The sequence below is a fragment of the Apis cerana genome, linkage group LG6 (assembly GCF_029169275.1).
Source record: "Apis cerana isolate GH-2021 linkage group LG6, AcerK_1.0, whole genome shotgun sequence".
NCBI classification, from domain to species: Eukaryota; Metazoa; Arthropoda; class Insecta; order Hymenoptera; family Apidae; genus Apis; species Apis cerana.
This window is the reverse complement of record NC_083857.1, coordinates 12,998,595-13,018,260: the sequence shown is the minus strand read 5'-3', so window position 1 is coordinate 13,018,260 and position 19,666 is coordinate 12,998,595. Positions and strand designations below refer to the sequence as shown.

The window sequence follows — 19,666 nt, the reverse complement described above, 5'->3', positions numbered from 1 at the left end:
AAATCTCTGGTATTGACTTCTATATATAATCTATAGTTAAAAGATTTAATTAATTAGTTGATAATTAATTAATTTATAATACTGTATTTTATGTATTATTGACTTAATTGATTCATAAAATAGAAGAAAATAAGTATAGATACATAGAAGTTAGATTAAATAAAATATTTATAAATATTGAATAAGAGGTTAATTGAGTTTTTTAAAATCGATAATTGATCTGAATTGATAAAAAATCCATTGATTATTAGTATAAGAAATTATTATTATTATATTATTAGTATTTATATTTAAGTAGCCAATTATTAAGTTAAATTAACATTAATCCAAATCTAAACAATTAATATTTTAAATTTTTTGATTGGCTGTTATTAATTTGAATTATAAACTAAAATGAAAGACTATAGTGTTTTCTATTTCTACTGGTTTTACTTTGTTCTCATTTATCATATATCATAAATTGATATATATAAAGATATTTTTTAATTCTGTTTAATAGTTATCGATGATTTTTCACAGCTGATTTGTACCTTCATTTTCTGACTAACCTCTACGCATTTAAATTATTTTTGCACCGATGGATCAACATCGAGTTATCAAATACGCTTTGAATTGAAATAATAAATACAGAATGGGCTCGAGTTAATAATATAGTTGAAAAACAGTGATTTTTGATACAAGTCGAAAATATAATAGAATTTTTCTTAATATTGCTTTTTTCTACGAAAATTAATTTTAAAAATTTTAAAAATTATCTAACTCAAAATAATATACCATTATATACATATTATGTAGAAATCCTACTTTTATGAATGACTAGATTCGATATGTAACTTGGATTTGTATTTTTTCAATTTATATTTTCAATTACAAAAAAATTTTCTTTCTATGATTTTTCCTTCTTGAGTTTGAATGTTAAAAACTGAATAAAAATATTTTTAAGCTAATATATAATAAATATATAAAATTTATTTATATATTATATAATATATTTAACATATATATTAAAAACTATGTAATAAAATTAAACTAAATATATTAGAATGCTTTTAGCTAGAATGTTGAAGTTGAATTGATCTCAAAGAGTTATATATAGATTATTTAATTTCAACATTAAATCTCAATATTAAATAATCTATATATTTAAAATGTTATACTAAATAATAATTAAGAATCTACTTAAAATTTCATTAGATTTAAAAACATTCTTCTTAATTCACCATCATATAAAAAAATCACTGTTTACTTGATCATATCATATTCTCAGCCACATCCACAAATAACCAGCATTTTTGAACAGTAATAAAATAAAAAAATATTCATCATTAACACTAATATCAAACAAATATTTTCAGATATAATGTAATATGCTATTGATCGTTATTTACAAACATCTTTATATAAACAAACAAATAATTCTGGAATAAAATATTATCGTCGCTTCTTTTTATTATTGTTTCCTAATTTTTCTTTTGATTATATGTAAATAGATGCTTGACCAGCAAGCAGATTTAATATCAATGAATCATCGATTAGTTACTACTATTAGTATTCATCTGGTTCATTATTTGAATTCTTTCTTCCTGATCAAATTTTGATTTACGGATGATTCGTAACTATGATCTATTCTAGTCTCCATTCCAGAATTCAATTGAGTTTTATCTGAATCTTCATTATAGCCGTTATTTTGATGGACATTTCTCATTTGTGACCACGAATTTTTATCTTCAGATCCGATCACAAAAATACGGATAAAATACGGACACTTGTCATCCTTATCGTCATCCTTTAAATTCTGATCGTACATGCTGCCTATTTCAGATTTCTGATTAAAATTTTCAGAATCTTGTATCATTGTAGATGAAGAATCTTCCGTAGAACGATAGATTTCTTTACTGGAATCGGTAGAACCAAATATTTTTTCTTGGTTTTGTTTAGAAGATAGATTCGATTGATTCTTATGAGACAGAAAGGCACGATCTAACGTCATAAATGGCATTTCGAAACACAATGTCCAAAGCGCAGAAAGAAGCATTGTAAGACAGAGGTTACTGAAGAAGCTGCGAAGCTAAATGTTTTGATAAATAATTAATTAGTTAATTATATTAAAATTACAAATTTAAGATTAATTTCAAATTTAGTTTAAATTAAAAATTAAATTTTAATTAAAAATTAGATTTGAATTAAAACTTAAATTAAATTATTAGATTATTTAAAAATAGATATTTATATTAATGTCATACATTCAAAATTTATAATTTACATTCTGAGAATTAATTTGAATTGTATTTATTAAAAATTAATATCAGAGTTAAAATTTTTTAAATCTATGATCACTTACAATTGCCATAGTCGAAATTATACCAGTAGTACGAACTGATCCAGCTTCTACTAATAAAAACACGAAATGGCACAGATAAGCGCTATAAGTTAATTTACTGAAAGGAACCCAACCTTTCCAAGAAAGAAAATGATTCACGAAACCTAAAAACAAAAAAGAGTATCATTGGAACTTTCATATTTATTACTTTATTAAATAATAAATATAGTTTATAAAACATGAATTTCATTAATAAATATAATTTTTATGATGCAATATAAAGTATCTATTATCTCGATATTCTATAAGTTTAGATTTTCTTAACAATATTAAATTAAATATTTTTTAAGCATTCCGTTAATATAAATAATTGGCATAAAGAATGTATGTACATTATTCATTCATATAACATTAATTAGGGAAAGAAAATAAAATTAATCAAATATCAGAGTTATTTTTTGCAAAAATTTTGCAGACCAAATAGAGAAAAGAAAAAAAAATAATGGGATAAGGACAGAAATAGGATAAAAATTGGGGGAATTAGTGCCATTTTTAGATTGTCGCAAATGAAACAAAGAAAGTAAATAATAGCACAAAGTAGAGATAAGATAAAAATTAATTATTAGCGCCATCTCTTGAATAATAAAACAACATCTTTCCCAAAGTATTCAAGAGATGACGCTGATCTTGAATTCACATTCTATCTTTCTTTACTTTTGAAATATTTTTATATTTGAGAAATGGCGCTGATAGTCAATTCTTATTTTATCTCTATTCATATCCTATTTACTATCATTTATATTTGTGTTTTTTTGTAGCACTCTAGAGATGGCGCTGATTTTCAAATTTTTACTGTCTATTATTTTTTTTACTATTTTTTTTTTGTTCTACAAAATTTATAAGCTCAAAAAATGACTTCAATATTTAAATAAGTTTATTGTCTTTATATAATATAAATATATTATCTTATAATATCTTATATAATATCTTTATATAATATATTGATTCAAAATTTAAAAAATCTTAAATTATCCATGTTTTGTTGTCTGAATTTGTAAATATTAATATTTGCTATTATATTAGCAATATATATATATATAAATTTAATTATATTATAAATATAAATATTATAAAAATTATTATAGATATAAATAATTTGATGATGATAAATTTATTCTGTGTCGATATATAGAAATATATTGATAATATAAATATAATTCCTAAATTAATAATAGAAAATTAAATTAATTTGAATTGTATTTACTAATAAAAAAATTTATTTTCTTCGAGATCGATATTTTAAAAATGTATGAAATTTAAATTTCGTATTTATTTTATAATTCGTCTGTAATATTTATATTGGAATTAAATTTTAGAAAATTTACTAAATTTACTAAAATGATATATAACAAAATATATAATATATTCAATTAAATAAAAATAATGGAGATTAAATCTTACCTCCATAACCATGAGCACAGCAAAAAATAAGCCAAGAAATGGAAAGTGCAAAAATTTGTCTATGAAAACCTGCATAAAAACTCGCTTCTAATTCATTGTAAGAATAATTATCAAAATACATCCATAAAGGGCACATGAATATGAAAAAACCAGAAGCTATAGCTATTAGCCAACCAAGAATCACATATATCTGGAAAAAATATTGATTTTATTAATCGAACATCGAATTATAAAAGAAGAATACATCAATAAATATTTGCTTCTTTATTCAATAAATATATTTCATATATTATAATAATTTCTTTTCGTGTTCTTATGGAATATTTAATAAAGTTTTATGAAAAATTTTATGTATTAAAAAAAATTTATTATAATATATGAAATATATTATATATATTATAAAAATATACTTACGGTATGAATTTTTACATTTTTTGACTTGTTTTTGTACAATAGATAACCAAGAGCAATACCAATAATATAAGATCCATATCTATTGTAAACTTTTGTATAAATTTGCATATATACGTTGACCAAATCAGTATTACTAACAACAAAAAAACGCAAATGTTAATGAACAGAATATAAAAATATATAGATAACTAGTTTTTATAAAACTTTAATTAAAAATATTTATAACTAATAACTAATAATAATGATGAAAATTGTTTAAAATACATATGTGCATATATGTATATACACATATTTTAAATTTTATGAATATAAATTGAAATTATATTTAAATTATTTAAGTTAATGTCTAAATTGTTTAGTTATTTAAAAAAAAATGTTTAGCTTAAAAATCTGCATAATATGTCCTTAAATGTATTGAATAATTTTAATAATATCAAAATATTGATTATAAATTGAATATTTGAAATTTAATTTCTAACAAAAGAATAAAGAAAAGTCGAAGCAAAATATTTTAAAATGAAGAGTGAGTAGTTATATGCCAAATAAATCAGACATTCCATGAACACAAGACATGATAATAAAATGAAAAGAAAAAAGAAATACAGGATATTCAAAAAAAGTTGTGCTAAATATTAAAAATATATAGTGCTTAAAATTAATAAAATAAATAATAAATATAATATAAATAATAATAAATAAATAATAATAAATAATAAGTATAATATAAATAAATAATATAATATTGAATTATAAGTGCAATAATTAGCTAATTATATATGCATTTATCGATTGATATTTCGACGATTATAATTCGTTATTTTTTTAATTATAGTAATTGAAATTAATCATTTATAAACATTTTTAAAAAATAATTTTTGTTATTTTTAATTATTACAATTAATCTACGATTAATTTGTCGATTTATTCACGAAAAAGAAATTATATTTGTGCATAATTTTTATTCAAAAATTGAATATTTTATTATTTATATAAAAATTTATTATTTATAAGTTAAATTTATATGATTTTATATATAATGAGTAGATCAAAAAATATAAATATTTACTCAATATTATTTTTTTAATAAATATTATTTACTATTAACACATCTTTCTGTCCATATCCTGTAGAAAATACCAAGAAAGTGAAAGAGGTAAATTTCTGCACTCACTCCTTGTAATAGAGCATAGTTCCATTGAGCCTGAGATTGAATGTTATTAGGAATGGTATTAGAATGGAGGTAATTAGACCTAACAGGAAAACGAGCCAGAAGAAAATTTCTCGCGTGAACTTGAGCATAGGGTATAAGAAAATCGGCGACAGCCAGACGAGTTGCATTTCGGTTGCCAAATACCAAGATTGAGACATGCACTAAAAACAAAAGTAAAGAAATAAACAATTATTGAATAGACTGCATTAAAGATTTTTCGATTTGTTGTATGCAATATACTAATTTTTTTCTCTTTTTTTCTTTTTTTTTTATTATATATAACTTAAAAATAAGAAGCGGTAGAAAATGAATTTAAAATATTTAAATTTTAATAAGAATGTTTATTAAATTTTTTTTGATTAATTATATGTATATTTTTTAAACAAAATATAGAAATAAAAAATGATAAATGCACAACTGTATTATTTTTTTTCGAAGTCATGCAATATAGGAAATAATGATAGATAACAGATAGAAATCGATTCATAATCAAATAATGCACAATGCACGCAAAATAATTGAATCATTACATTCTACTTACGATTCTAGGTAGATGGATATAATTGTTCAAGTAAAGTAAGTTTGTCCACCAGTTTTCTCGACAATAATCTCTATTGGCACCTATCCATTGATCCCAATGGGGGCCTGAGCTAACTTTGTAAAACAAAGTGGCATAAAATCCAATCATCATAGCATAAGCCGGAGTTAATCTTAAATAACGATGAAGATAAAGACCGATCACTTTGAAATATTCTCTTGGATTTTTCTCCTTTTTTATTAAAGTCGTGTACGCTATTAGAATACCGCTTATGAGAAAGAATGTATCGGTAATGAGGTTTGCATTGAGTACTAGTATACTAGCCCAATTTTTATGCATCTTGAAAAGTATTAAAAAAAAATTAAAAATATCTATACATTATATTTTATATTTAATAAAGTATACTACTGTATATTTTATTTATGCACTAAAAGGTACTAAAAGAACAAAAAGCAACTGAAATTTTTGATATCGTTACCTGTAAAATCTCGTTCAAATTCATTTTAACCCCGACCACTTCTGTATAATAAGTATGACCATAAATAATCCAACAAATACTGATATAACGTAGTCCATCAAGGCAATTGATTGAATTATAATGCCTGTTCGTTTTTAATAAGTTTTTTCCATTTGTATAAACAGAGAATGAAGTCAAAAGGATATGTTTCTTATCTGGATAGATATAATAATTCATTTGTTGTTAATTATAATAATTATGAATTCATAATAATAGTATTAATAATTGAAAATTCATTAAATAATAACAAATAAAGTGAAAGTTTATTTTGATTTTTTAATATAAAAAAAACTGTAAAAAAAATTAAAAACTAAAGAATCTATAAAAAAGTTTCTATAAAAATATCTTAAAAGATATTAAAATTTTTAAAAAATTATAACAAATTTTTAAACACATATTGAAATTAGTACATCGAAAACTGTATAAGATTAATGTGAATGTTTTATGCAAGACGAACAAAGTGTCCTTAACACTGATTATTATCGCGTGACTAAGAATATTTATCGGTCATATTCGATGTAATCTCGCGATTCAATCTTTTCCTGAGTTCTTTCCTCCGTAATTGCAATGAAAACAAGATAAAATGATTGATCGATGGATTTTATCAATTATCGATCAATTAATTTTTACTTATATAATAAAATGTACATCTCACCTTTTTGGTTCAACGTACTCAGATGGCCTTGTTTAGCCATGTCGTAACTCGTGCTGGCAATTATGACTATTACGAATATCACCAAGATCGATCTGAAATTTAATTCAATCCATAACCACGTTGCGGATATATAGATAGAAAAATTATTTTTAAGAATTAATTTAATTTTAATAAAAATTATATTAACTCAATAATTTATATATATGTTATTTACAAATATTGTTTAGTATGTGTATTTTTACAAAATGTTATTTTAAGGAAATATTTATTATTTATTATTATTATTTATCTTTATAGTTAAACATTCTTTTTTCTTGCTATTAATACTATCTATTTAAAAAAAAAAATATTTGAAAAATCATTATGAATACATATTATATATTAGAAAAGTGTCATAATTCAAAATTTGCACTTAAAATAATTAAATTTCCAATTTAATATGATATTCTTACGGATATTTAAAACGATTCGAATTATTCAAAATTGTTTTCTTTAATCTAATAATTTTTAAAACATGTCACATTATTTAAATGTGTTTGAGGAGATCAAGATAAAATATAAAAATTTGATATTATTTTCTAATTCCATTTCATTTTATTTTAACATTAATTTTGAGAAGAATATTTTTAATCGAGATAACAAAAGTAATATTAATAAAAAAAGTAAAATAATATTAATAAAAATAATAATATAAAAATTATATAGTTAAATAAAATTTCGATTGACAAGTTTGCCGTGCGATATGCGCGTTCAACCTTGCCCTCGAAGCACCGAGCAAACAATGATGCCACCGGTTTCCCGTTACTCCAAAAACCGCTTGTATTAGAATACGATATGTGAACAAATCTACATACATGTAAATCCAATCACTTATGTCAAATACAGCTTGATCTGTCTCTGCGGTCCGACACGAAACATTTACCACCATATCCACGCGGTCCTCTACCTTCAGAGGGTCGAGGCTGAGTTCGAGCGCCTCCTGGATATCTGTTTGATTGCAACTTGACGGAACACACCACATCCATTCGTAGTTCGACGAACGGCCCGATTTCCAGCTCGTGTGTCCCTGGAACAAAAAGAAGAATGCTTTTTGCTTAATTTCACTGATTAATTTTCATAAAGGATAGAGGTAGATAAATTTGGGATAAATTGATAAAGTTTGCAAGCATCCTGAAAAATGTTGATATGTATTAATTAGATTAGTTGCACAGAATTCTTGAACGAAGATGGAGTACGCTACTCCTTCTGTCACTAAAAATCCAACTAAAAGTCCAATTCTTCTCTGATGAATTTTTGTAAAAGAACATGACTTCTACATTATTCCTATTGTTACTGCTACATTAGTCACGTGACATGGTGCTATGCTTGGTTTTGGCGAAAGCCTGATCACGTGACGTACTTCTGCCTACTGTAACAATAGCAGTGGGGATAGTATAACGTATTTTTATTTGTATTCTTATATAAAAATTCGCCAGAAAGAAATCAAGTTACTTTTAATGGTAGAAGTGATAGTATACTATCTTTATCCAGCAATCTTGTCGTACTTAAAACTCTAATTGTGCCTGCTACAGAATTTTTTCCACTAATTTCTCAAATTTTCTTCCTAATTTTTCAATTTCTTTAATTTTCGAGACATACATATGTTTTTTTTTTAAAAATTTAAGATACAATGAGGAAACGCAAACATAAAAAATGTTTTTTTCTTTTACTTCGATTCAATAAAACAAATGAAATAAAGAAAGAAATAATCTGTCAAAGATTCTCGGAATTTAGCATTTACTAAATTTTTACAATTTAACAGAAAAAAATATATATAGATATATAATTGTTGAGAGCATTGAAAGCATCAAGATTGATGTTGCAATCAAACCTAAATGCCAACTCCTGAATCCCAACTATTCATCATGCAAATTTAAAATGAAAAATGATTATTCATAAAATAAATTATTCAACGTTTTCAAATAATCATTTTTTAATGAAACATTTTGTAAACATACATTCAATAAGTATCGAAAATTAAAATTATGTTATTTTTGTGATATTCTGTAACTAATCATCGTAAAAACTTCTGATTAAAGATCGATCTTGATGTAATACATGATGGTATATCAAATAAGGATAAAACGATAACTGTAAAATGAATCTTAGTTCAAACATATTATCGTGATAAAACATTTGTAATAACATTTTAAAAAAATTAGGAAAATATTCTTCTTTTTTCATTCTTCTAAGATATTATTAATCAAATATATATTGTTAATAGATGAGATACGAAATAAACCACATCGATATATTTCTTTTTTTAGAAGTAAATTTCACGAAAAGAAGAGTCTTGATATGATACGTTTCGTGTTACCGTGAGTTGCACAACATTCTTGGTAATTTAAGAAATGTGACGTAATTGCAAAATCTTGGTCAGAAGTTGGTTGGAAATTTATAGGATTACATGTATGCAATAAATTTTGATTGTTTTAATTGAAATTCGACAATTTTTTTAACTTAGCAATAAAATAATTTTTAATAAAAATCAACAAATAAAATTAGTTTTTAATTAATCAAATTATTACATTCAAGTGATCAGAAATATCTTTTTCTCGACAATTGATCGAAGAAATGGATAAAAAGAGAATGAAAATTATTAAATAAAATATTTGTATTTACTTACCGAGGCAATGGCTATATTCAGAAGTAGATCACCTATATCAAGTTGGCGTGGTTTACCATTGTCCTTGGCGATTTCAAAATTTACCGTGGCGCTGCAAGCCTTCCCGGTGAATCCGTGTTCATTTTTCACTTGTAAACATTCATCATAATTACCTAGTTGCTGATAATTGCCCGTAATTACGCCTGGTGGAATTTTCACTGAGGCGTCGTACACTAGAAATGAGAAGAAATGCATTTTTCTGTCTGATATTTTCTTTTTTTCTTTCTTCTCCAATTTAACTTCGTACAAAGTTCATTTTACAAAAAAATTTAAAAAAATTTTGCTTGCATGCGCATTTATTTAACAATAAATTATTGAGAAAATGACAAATTTAAATGAATGCATGAAAATTGAAAACGAGATGTGTATTTACATGAGACGTATATCTTGATTTCGAAATTTAATTAAAAATAAGGACATATTGAATAAAATTACATCTTTTTTAAAATGACAAGCAATATGTAATTTAAACGGTATTCAAGAAAGACAAATTAACAATTAGTAAAAAACAGGAAAACTGTTGCATCAAATAGAAATGCAAGAAATAGATAGATAGAAATGCAGATTCAATGGAAAGAAAAATGCATATACATATTGAAAAAAAAGAAATATGTTGAACTTAAAAATAAAAAAAATATGAAATAATATTTATAAAACTAAATATAATAGAATAAATTGAATATAAATAGAATAAATTGAAATAATAGAAAAGAAGAATTAATGCAAATATAATATTAAGTATGTGTATATTAAATTCGAGATAATAATTTTCAAAAAAAAAATATTATTGAAATGTTTAATCGTAAAATTATTTTGAAATTCAAAAAATTAAATATCGTGGGAATTAATAATGGATGCATTCCATGATCCTTTTAACTTGAAATATTAATTGAAAATTTTTTTCGACTAATTTAATAAAACTTGTAGTAAATCTTTAGTAATTCTGTAATATAATACGATGTTTTTAATTTTTCATCTTAAAATAAATAATTTAGTTATATATTCAAGATCTAGTAGGTCGTAGAATATCTTAATCTTCGCGGTTAAATGTCAATGCTCTTTTAATACGAAAGTGCGCACGCAATAGTCAATCAGACAGGAAGTATACGGAAATAACGCGGGTAACGCATGAATTGCGAAATTGGTCGTCTGATAAGGGATTAAAAACAAGAAAAAGTAATGTGCGCAATGGAGCGGATTTTTCATTCATGTTCGATAGCGAGAACACACTGGCTACTCGCAAACAACCCTGCCTAGTTATACGATTATACAATTTCATCTATTTAAAGTTGATTGAACGAAGCGCATCGATATACACAACGCGCGATTGTAACGTGTAAACACGCCGTGTTACATAAACTGGTAATCGAAACTCGTAAGCATTGCGCAAAGTAGAAATCGCAAAACTCACTTCAGAAAATATATGCTTCTATCTGTCATTACAATAAATCAATATAGAGATATTTAATTGACAAATATTGAAAATATAATCGTATGATTTGAATTGTGTCATATTTGAAGAAAGAATGCAATGTAAGTACAATAACATGCGATATGAATATGTCTTCTTATGATTTAATAAAAATATCACTATTTTCTTCATATTATATATATTTTTTTTATTAGTGACACTTTTTTTATGATAATATTGTTCTCTATTGTTCCCTAGTTAGAATTTCATTACGTTAAATTTCTTGCAAATAAGATATAAAACTAATTATGTACGATGACTATTCTAAACTATTCTTCGATGAAAATTTTCCATAATGATAATTACACGCCATTTTAACAGAAAATACGTCATCTTCGCAGAAACGTCTGATCGGGTGTCTTTTACCTTTCGCAGAACCTTGAGATCGTTCACTCAACGTATACTATCGGTAACCTTCAGCCACAAACCACGAGGAATTATTGTAATTGTTTGTTAATACTTTTTCTTTTCTTCTTACGAAAAATAACTTTGGACAAGAAATTCATGATATAACAGAATTATTATATATACGTATTATATATGAGTGAAATATATAAAAAAAAAACTTTGATTCGAATCAAAACTACATTCCAAAAAATATAATAAGTATTAGATAATATTTGGAAAAATTAAATCATAAAAAAAATATAGAATTTATAGAAAAATTTAAATTAAAAAAATTAAAAGTATAATGTATAAATATGAAATATATTTCTAATCTAAAGGACATGGTGCAAAAGACACATTTACATATATATATTGAAAACATTTTCAAGAATTCATTTAATTATTATAAATTATATGACTAGTAAACAGTACTACATTTTCATTTGAAATTCCGATAAAGAAAAAAAAATAATTATATTTTTCTTAGAAACGACAAAGGTTAACAACATCTTGAGAATCAATCTGCTTAAATGCGCACTTGCAATGAATGAAGCGTTCTAAGGTCATGAGTTCGTTTGCTTCTTTACCGGTATCTATGTACATCGATGACAGCTAGTTGCATTCTAAGTATCGCGCCAAGAAATATTTTTTTTCGAGAAAAATCTTGAGAAAAATTTTCTACTTTGCAATATATATACGAAGTGTGATTAACACATAAATTCTTGCAATTTTATGATTGTACTTTCCATTGCACACTATATCGTACATATTACGCATATCGAAATTACTGTGTGTATATATTTTTTTTTTCTTTGTAAAAAAGAAAAAAATTTTTTTCCAATAGATGATATAGAAATTTAACAACGATATAGATTTAAAGAAAAATTCTTTTTTTTTTTTTAAAAAGATTTTATTTTTAAAAAGATTATATATATATGCAAAAACGTAGCAACTGATAAAAGTATACATATTTTTTTTGATATAAATTATATATTTATATCAAACAATAAATATCAGAATTAATGTCGAAATAATGATAGTATCACGAATAAATAAGAACAATAAGATTACTCGAAACAAGTTTAGTGAATTATACAACTGATATAGCAAATTATCCAAATATATTTATATAACAATAATCAATAAAATATGGCAAAACAATGATTTGACTCTAAATAAATTAAAATCAATGGAAGGTTATTGTATAAATCATAATGACTTAATAACATAATATGTATCTAAAGGTTATCAAAATAGGAATTGATCTCTTTTTAAATAATTACTTATATTATTAATGAACATCATGATCAGCAGATAACATATCATAACAAAGATTATTTGGTTGTAATAACATTAATGTTTTGTAAAATAATGTTTTCTAATTGGTATAAGAAAAGTCAGAAAGAGGAAAGATCGATCGATCGTCAGCGAGCAAAAAGATCGGTTCTGATATACAAGGACGGTCATCGGCACAGACGTTATTCTTTAGTGACCCAGTTTATACTTGTCTCATGACGCACAGTTCAATTCACCGATGGTGAAACTTTTTCCTCATTCAATTACCTTTTTTTTTTCCTTTATATTTCCTTCTACAAATCCTTGGTAGTTCATTAACATTTCGTCAGATGACGTCACTAGTAACTATTTACCATTTCTGCAAATTTAATCAAAGGTTAACATATGCGTATTTGACGTCTTAAAGTGGAAAAGAGACATTTTTATATCAAGATATATCTGTTCCGTAAAGCGATTAAAATAACTTGTCGAAACATAGTAAAGATAAATAGAAGGTCGCTAAATAGAAAAATGCAGGAAGATACTGTATGATGTTGCAACTTAACCCTAAACACCGCTTACAGTTCTTATCGAAAAAACAGGAATGTGTCGAAACATTATAGGAAGAAATATATGTATGCTAACTAATAATAACTAATAATAATTATTATTGATGATATTGTTATTATTATTGCAGGATCGGATTTTTCTTTCATATATTGTAAGATCATATCGGTTACCGACGGTTTTAATTCACATTAATAAGTATTCTTTTAGCTTTCAGAAAGAAATGCTTGATAGTGATAGTAAATGGAAAATATGATACATATTAACATTGACCCTAATAATCTTGCAATAGCTCTGACTGGAATAAATGATTAAATGTTATCAAATCAAAAATTAACCAAAATTTTTTCATTAAATTATGAAATTCAATAATGTAGCAATTTAATTCAATAACATAGCAATTTAATGTATTTCTCTCGTATCTATTCAAAGTCTATTCAATTTAAAGTCAAACAATATTAATTAGTTATAATGAAAATTATTGTAGAAACTTTCATTAATGGAAATTATACCAAGTTTGATAATTTTTTATGAGTCAGAACAGGACATATTTTATTTAATACTATGGTTATTCAATTTTAAGAATTTGCTTAAATGTTAATAAGAATTGTTTATTTTTTAATTTTAAAAGAAAATGATACATATCACAGATCTATCTTTTTATTTAAAAACAATTCTTATAAAAATTCAATTTAAAAATTTTCACCCGAGGTAAATAACCTGTTCCATCTTGATTTCTCCATAAGATCATTTTACGAATTAATTCAAAGAAGAAAAAAGAAAAGAAGAGAGTAAAGAGATCATTTTGATCCAATTTTTGTTTTAAAGTCATTCATTATAAAGAATGAATAAATAATTAAATATTAATTATAGCAGAAGGAATCAAGTTCAGTGATATTTTCTGCGATGATTTCTATCCTTTCTATTTCGAAGGTCCTTCTGCAGTTCACTGGCCTGTGCTAAACCAATTGAACAATCTATCAAATGGCTTGCCCGAAAACTATGTATATGAACATTCTAAAAATATTCAGATTGCAGAGAAAATAAATTTTATCTCGTCCATTATTTAGATATTACACATGCATTTAATTTATTTTTTTATATTATTTATATTATATTAATCTAAATTTTAAATCAATTGTCTCATTCTGTTATTTAAGAGCTTTTTGAGTTTTTTTTTCCTAATTTTTTTTATTTTATTTTGATATCATATTATAAACATATGATATACATGGAACATAGATTTCCTAAGAACTGGAATATATTTAATTCAATATATTATTTAATTTTATGATCTGCCTGGAAATTATATATAGAGTGTTTATAATAATTCGAACTATTCCTCTAGATTTAAAAAATTTATTTATTATTTTTCATTTCCATTTTATGGATTCTATATTTTCAATCAAAAAAATGAGATTTTATTTTATATATTATCTAACTTAACTATAATTATTTAATAAATTTTTCAAAATCACGTTTAACTTGTGTTTATATTAAGATGATTTCTTTATTGAGATGATGTTTACTTTATTAAACTTCGTATGTTGCATATTTTAAATTTTTTGAAAAAATTTTTTTTATCATATTTTATGTTATACTATTCGTATCACATTCAGAAATAACGGAAATTCTATCTACCTTCGTTGACAAGTGCACAACTGCACATAGAAGCAACGCTACCAGTTACCACTCATGGCAGTTTCTGTAGCATTACCAATTTAGGTAATAATATAAAAAAAAAACCGTTGTAGCTAGAGGCATGTAAGTACAGATTTATAAACATTGTTTTTAAATATTTTAAATACATAAATTTTCTAAAAATTAAAACAATATAATATGAGAATTACCAGAAATTACCAGGTTGGTTTTCAATACTTGTGATGCTCTATAATAATGCAAACAATTTCTACATAATATCTATCTCTATATAGTAAAATTTAAAAATATTATTTCCCTTATTATTTATATTTTCCAAAAATAATGAATGTGTAAATTTTTGGTCTTTAGAAAAAAGATGAAATGAATATTTCCTTTGTTCTATTATATATCTGTATAGACAATGTTTATTAAGTCTGTTTATATCTTAATCCTTTTTCTTATTTAATTTACAATTATTTATAACAAAAAATATCAATATTTCTTATATATTAAATAAACATTTAATTATGCTGGATTATGCTATAAATGAATTACGAATCTGATTTATATTTGATCTAGTGCATGCTATGAGTATGATTCGTAGTTTTTACTTTTTGATTTTTATTTAAATCGTATTACAAAATTATAAGATAAGGACTTAAAATATAAATTTGATAAGAATCCTTTCTGCAACAAATTCGAACTCTTATCCTTTCGTTTATTTTTTCATATATTCTTTCATTTATTTCTTGAAAAACTGACTTCTTCAAAAGCTCAGTTTTTGCTTATAACATTCTTATAGATGAGTCAAGAGAAGATCTTATAGATGAAAAATTAAAAATGTTGCCTTCCGAATATGCATTTATGTAAGTACTATTAATTTTAATATTATTAATAGATTTTTTATAACAATTTAGGTAAGTTTATAAATTACATTTTAAATTTAATTCAAATTTAGTTTAATTTTCACACCTGAATGCATTCAATAATTTCTATCTTAGATTCAAAATACAACGCAAATTTATAATATTAATTTGTGACAGAGATAATATATTGAGGTTATCTTATCGATGCGCTACTAGCGGGAAATTACAACTCGTTACTTTAAATAAAAAAAAATATATATGCAAGAGAGGTAAACAAAAAATCAATTTCGATTTGATATTCATCATGGCATATTTGATATGATAATTAAGTAAATAAAAAATTCTTAGAGAAAAATATATCAGAAGTGATTGAAATATATAAATTTCTATAAATAGTTAAATAAACAAATAAGTGTTTATTTAGATTAACTTAACAAAAATAAAAACAAAAGTAAACGAAATCAAGAATTCGTAAGTGATAAAATAGATTGACTGTGTTTAATGAAACTGATCGCAATCTCTTAAAATAAGAAAAAAGTATTTTATTTTTAATTAAATATGTATATACGTTATACATATGTATATATGTATATACGTTGGTTTATATATATTATATAAAATTAAAAAATAGCGCGTTAACCATTATCTTCGTCTTGGCTTGATCATAACGTTAGAATCATTTGCTTGTAAAAATGAAGAAAGAATCTAATTCATTATCTCCATGTAATTTATATTCTATTTATATATATATTTTACAAAATGCCCATGCATGTCTATACATGTATGTGTATATATATATATTGCATTTTTATTGTTAATTAAATTAATTGATTAAAATGCGACAATTTGTTATTTTTTGTTAACAATTTATTTTATTACCAATTGGACCAATATGCGGTGATCAAATAAAAAAAGTTTTAAATTTGAATTTATTCGAATTGAGTTAGAAAACATCGTGAACATAGTGAAATAATTCATAATTTAAAGTTTTAAATTTATTATGAAGGAAGCTTTTCCGAAATTGAAAAAATAGAAACTAAAAATCAAACTGAATATTTATCTAAATAGATATAAATATTTTGAAATAAATTAAAAAAGAAATGATACTCAAATATTACCTAATAGATAATATTATATATAATGTTAATTATATTTGCATATACAAAAAATTATTTTGAAATAATTTTAATAATTTTTGCAAAAGGACATTGCGATTTTCGATTTGATTGACATTTGAATATTTTTGGAGATGTATTGGAAATATTTATATCTAAAGCAAAAATCTATAATATTTACTGACATGATCAAAAAAGTCAATCAAATCAAGAAATCAAGAAAGTCTTCTTTTCTATCATTTCATTTAAAATATAAAATTTTTTCGCAAAAAAGCTATATAAAATACGTAATAATAATAGTATGTAAGTTTCACCAGAATATTTTTAGAGAAGAATTTATTAACATAAGAATATAGATCTTAAGACATGAAGAAATAAAACATTCGATAGAGAAATGATGATTCTAGTAAAAGTGAATTCTATTGAATAATATATATACACTAAAAAGAATTATAGCGAGAATAATGATATTTTAAATATATTTCCTGGACTAAAATTTTATTAAAATATATATTATAAAAAATATATATTTATTTACAATATTATTATTTTACGTTTATCGAAAACTTATAAGAACTATGAAAATTAGAAAACTGAGATATTACCATTATATACTATCAGTTTACTAAAATCCTATTATTTCTTTTTAGCAAATTAGAAATCTTACATTAAAAACTTCATATTATTTCACAATAATGATGACTATTAATTCCTCTTTTTGATTAATCTTTCATAATATTCACATCCATTTGAGTAAAAATTAAAAACAAAATTTCATTTTCGAAAATCCTTATTAAATTTTAATTATTAAAATTTCGATCTTATTAAAGAAATTTCTTAACTAATTTATAAATCTATATAAATAAAAAAGTAGTAATAATAATAAATAATCATAAATTTTTCAGAATTTATATATATATTATATTAAAAAAATTTAATTTAAATAAAATGATTAAACTAAGGATACAATGATTTCAATGTAAAAATTCAATAACTCTTTTAATTTAAATCAATTGTTACAAAGCTCTGTATGATTATTATTATATCAATGATCGATATTATATATTAATAATGATACTGATAATAATAAAATTATCGAATTAAATTTGGTTTCTTTAAACAAAAAGAATACTGATTTAAGATATCTTCTGCATAGTCTCTGTTGGAGTAGAGGCTGCAGAATATTTAATTTTTGATTGATTTTACGACTTTATCATATTTCTTCTATTGACTATAATCTTCATTTTATCTCTCCTACTAACTATATATTCTTTTAGGTAATCGTTACCTTGTTGGTGATCTGAAGTGTTGATTGAGAAATTGATATTAGTTTCTTTTTATAGCAAATAAACCAGAGATCTCTATTACAGCGGTGATTGGTCGTTCGTTTGAAAGATTAAGATCTGTGATAGCCGAAAAATCTAAAACCCATTTCTTTAAGTCACTTTTCTACTTTCTCTGTTTAGTTATCTACAACCGCCGCATTACATTTAACTCTTAAATTACACATTTGTTTCATGCTTATTATATTTTTCATGGATAAAATTTATAATTTTGCAATTGAATTGAAATCATAATTGTAATGTGCAATGGATATAATACTTTTTGTTAACTTTAATTTTGATAAAAAGATTAACTTGATAAGAAGATAAAAATAAAAAGAAAAAAAACGAAAGAAATACAGAGAAATAAAAATTTGAAAAAAGAAAAACTTTAAAAATTCCAAAAAAAAAAGAAAATATTTTTGGTTCATAAAAAAAATTTTAAGAATTATTAAACTTAATATTTCATATTTACATTTTTATTTCACTTTTATAACATTTTTGATTATTAACGTTGATAAAAAATAAAATAGAAGTAACTATCAAATAAAATTTGTAATGAATAAAAAACTATTTAATAAATTGTACTCACTCTGCAGTGCCCATGGTGTATAACGATTAAGTTCTTTCAAGTAAACAGAGCTGTCTTTGAGGCACTCTTCTGACGCTCCATCGAGGGGTGCAAAGGGTTTTGACAGAAAATCCAGTAATATTCTTTCAGGTTTATCAACAGTTAATTCAGCGAATCCAACCGATATTAATAAAAGAAACAGAAAACCAAATGAAATGAAACAATCAGATTTACGATTAAAAATTGAAAATTTATAAAATAGAATATCACAAGATTCCATAGTGTCAGATTATTTACTGTGATTTGACATACGTGTCTTTACGACTAAAGCACGTGGTGTATGTAGTCACGTGTACACTAGTGGCCCTAAGTATGCACGCGTAAAAGGAGCGTAAGAGACGTCAAAACGTGAACTGTACGTTCTGTCAATCGCTGGTGCATTTATATATTGCTCGAACCGCAGGCATGATGAGGGGGATAAGAGCATTCGACTTGACGATGGGTATACTTCTTATCGATGCGACCAAAGGATTACGCGTGCGAGTAATACAGTATTTCTTTTTCAAGGAGCACACAATGGAATAGATAAGAATGGGAAAAAGAAGAGCAAAAAAAAATAATAGGAACGCGTT

The 19,666-nt window shown here is 23.8% G+C and overlaps 1 protein-coding gene across 3 annotated transcripts; it reads right to left on the bottom strand.

Moving 5' to 3' along the window:
• Positions 1-1,346: 1,346 nt before the first annotated feature.
• LOC107994166 (O-acyltransferase like protein-like) lies at positions 1,347-19,515 on the bottom strand. 3 transcript variants are annotated; one of them, XM_017050946.3, is made up of 13 exons: positions 19,347-19,515; positions 19,056-19,177; positions 9,933-9,992; positions 9,781-9,871; positions 7,970-8,181; positions 7,116-7,207; positions 6,422-6,615; positions 5,947-6,282; positions 5,367-5,566; positions 4,196-4,328; positions 3,782-3,971; positions 2,342-2,484; positions 1,347-2,068 (listed from the first exon to the last, which is right to left on the bottom strand). In XM_017050946.3, exons 2-13 carry the CDS (start codon positions 19,067-19,069, stop codon positions 1,565-1,567), a joined length of 2,169 nt encoding a protein of 722 aa, XP_016906435.1. In that variant the 5' UTR covers positions 19,070-19,177; positions 19,347-19,515; the 3' UTR covers positions 1,347-1,564. The 3 variants fall into 3 exon arrangements, with proteins under 3 accessions (XP_016906435.1, XP_028520740.1, XP_016906434.1); XM_028664939.2 differs by lacking the exon at positions 19,347-19,515 and having other exon boundaries at positions 19,056-19,203; XM_017050945.3 differs by having other exon boundaries at positions 9,781-9,992; positions 19,056-19,514.
• Between the last annotated feature and the right edge of the window lie 151 nt (positions 19,516-19,666).

Coding starts and splice junctions, on each gene's coding strand:
- LOC107994166 (XM_017050945.3), bottom strand. CDS start 19,314: ATGGAATCTTGTGATATTCTATTTTATAAATTTTCAATTTTTAATCGT. Junction 7,208..7,969: donor ATAAGTGATTGGATTTACAT/GTATGTAGATTT, acceptor ATTAAATTTCAG/ATCGATCTTGGTGATATTCG. Junction 3,972..4,195: donor AAAATGTAAAAATTCATACC/GTAAGTATATTT, acceptor TATTTTTTCCAG/ATATATGTGATTCTTGGTTG.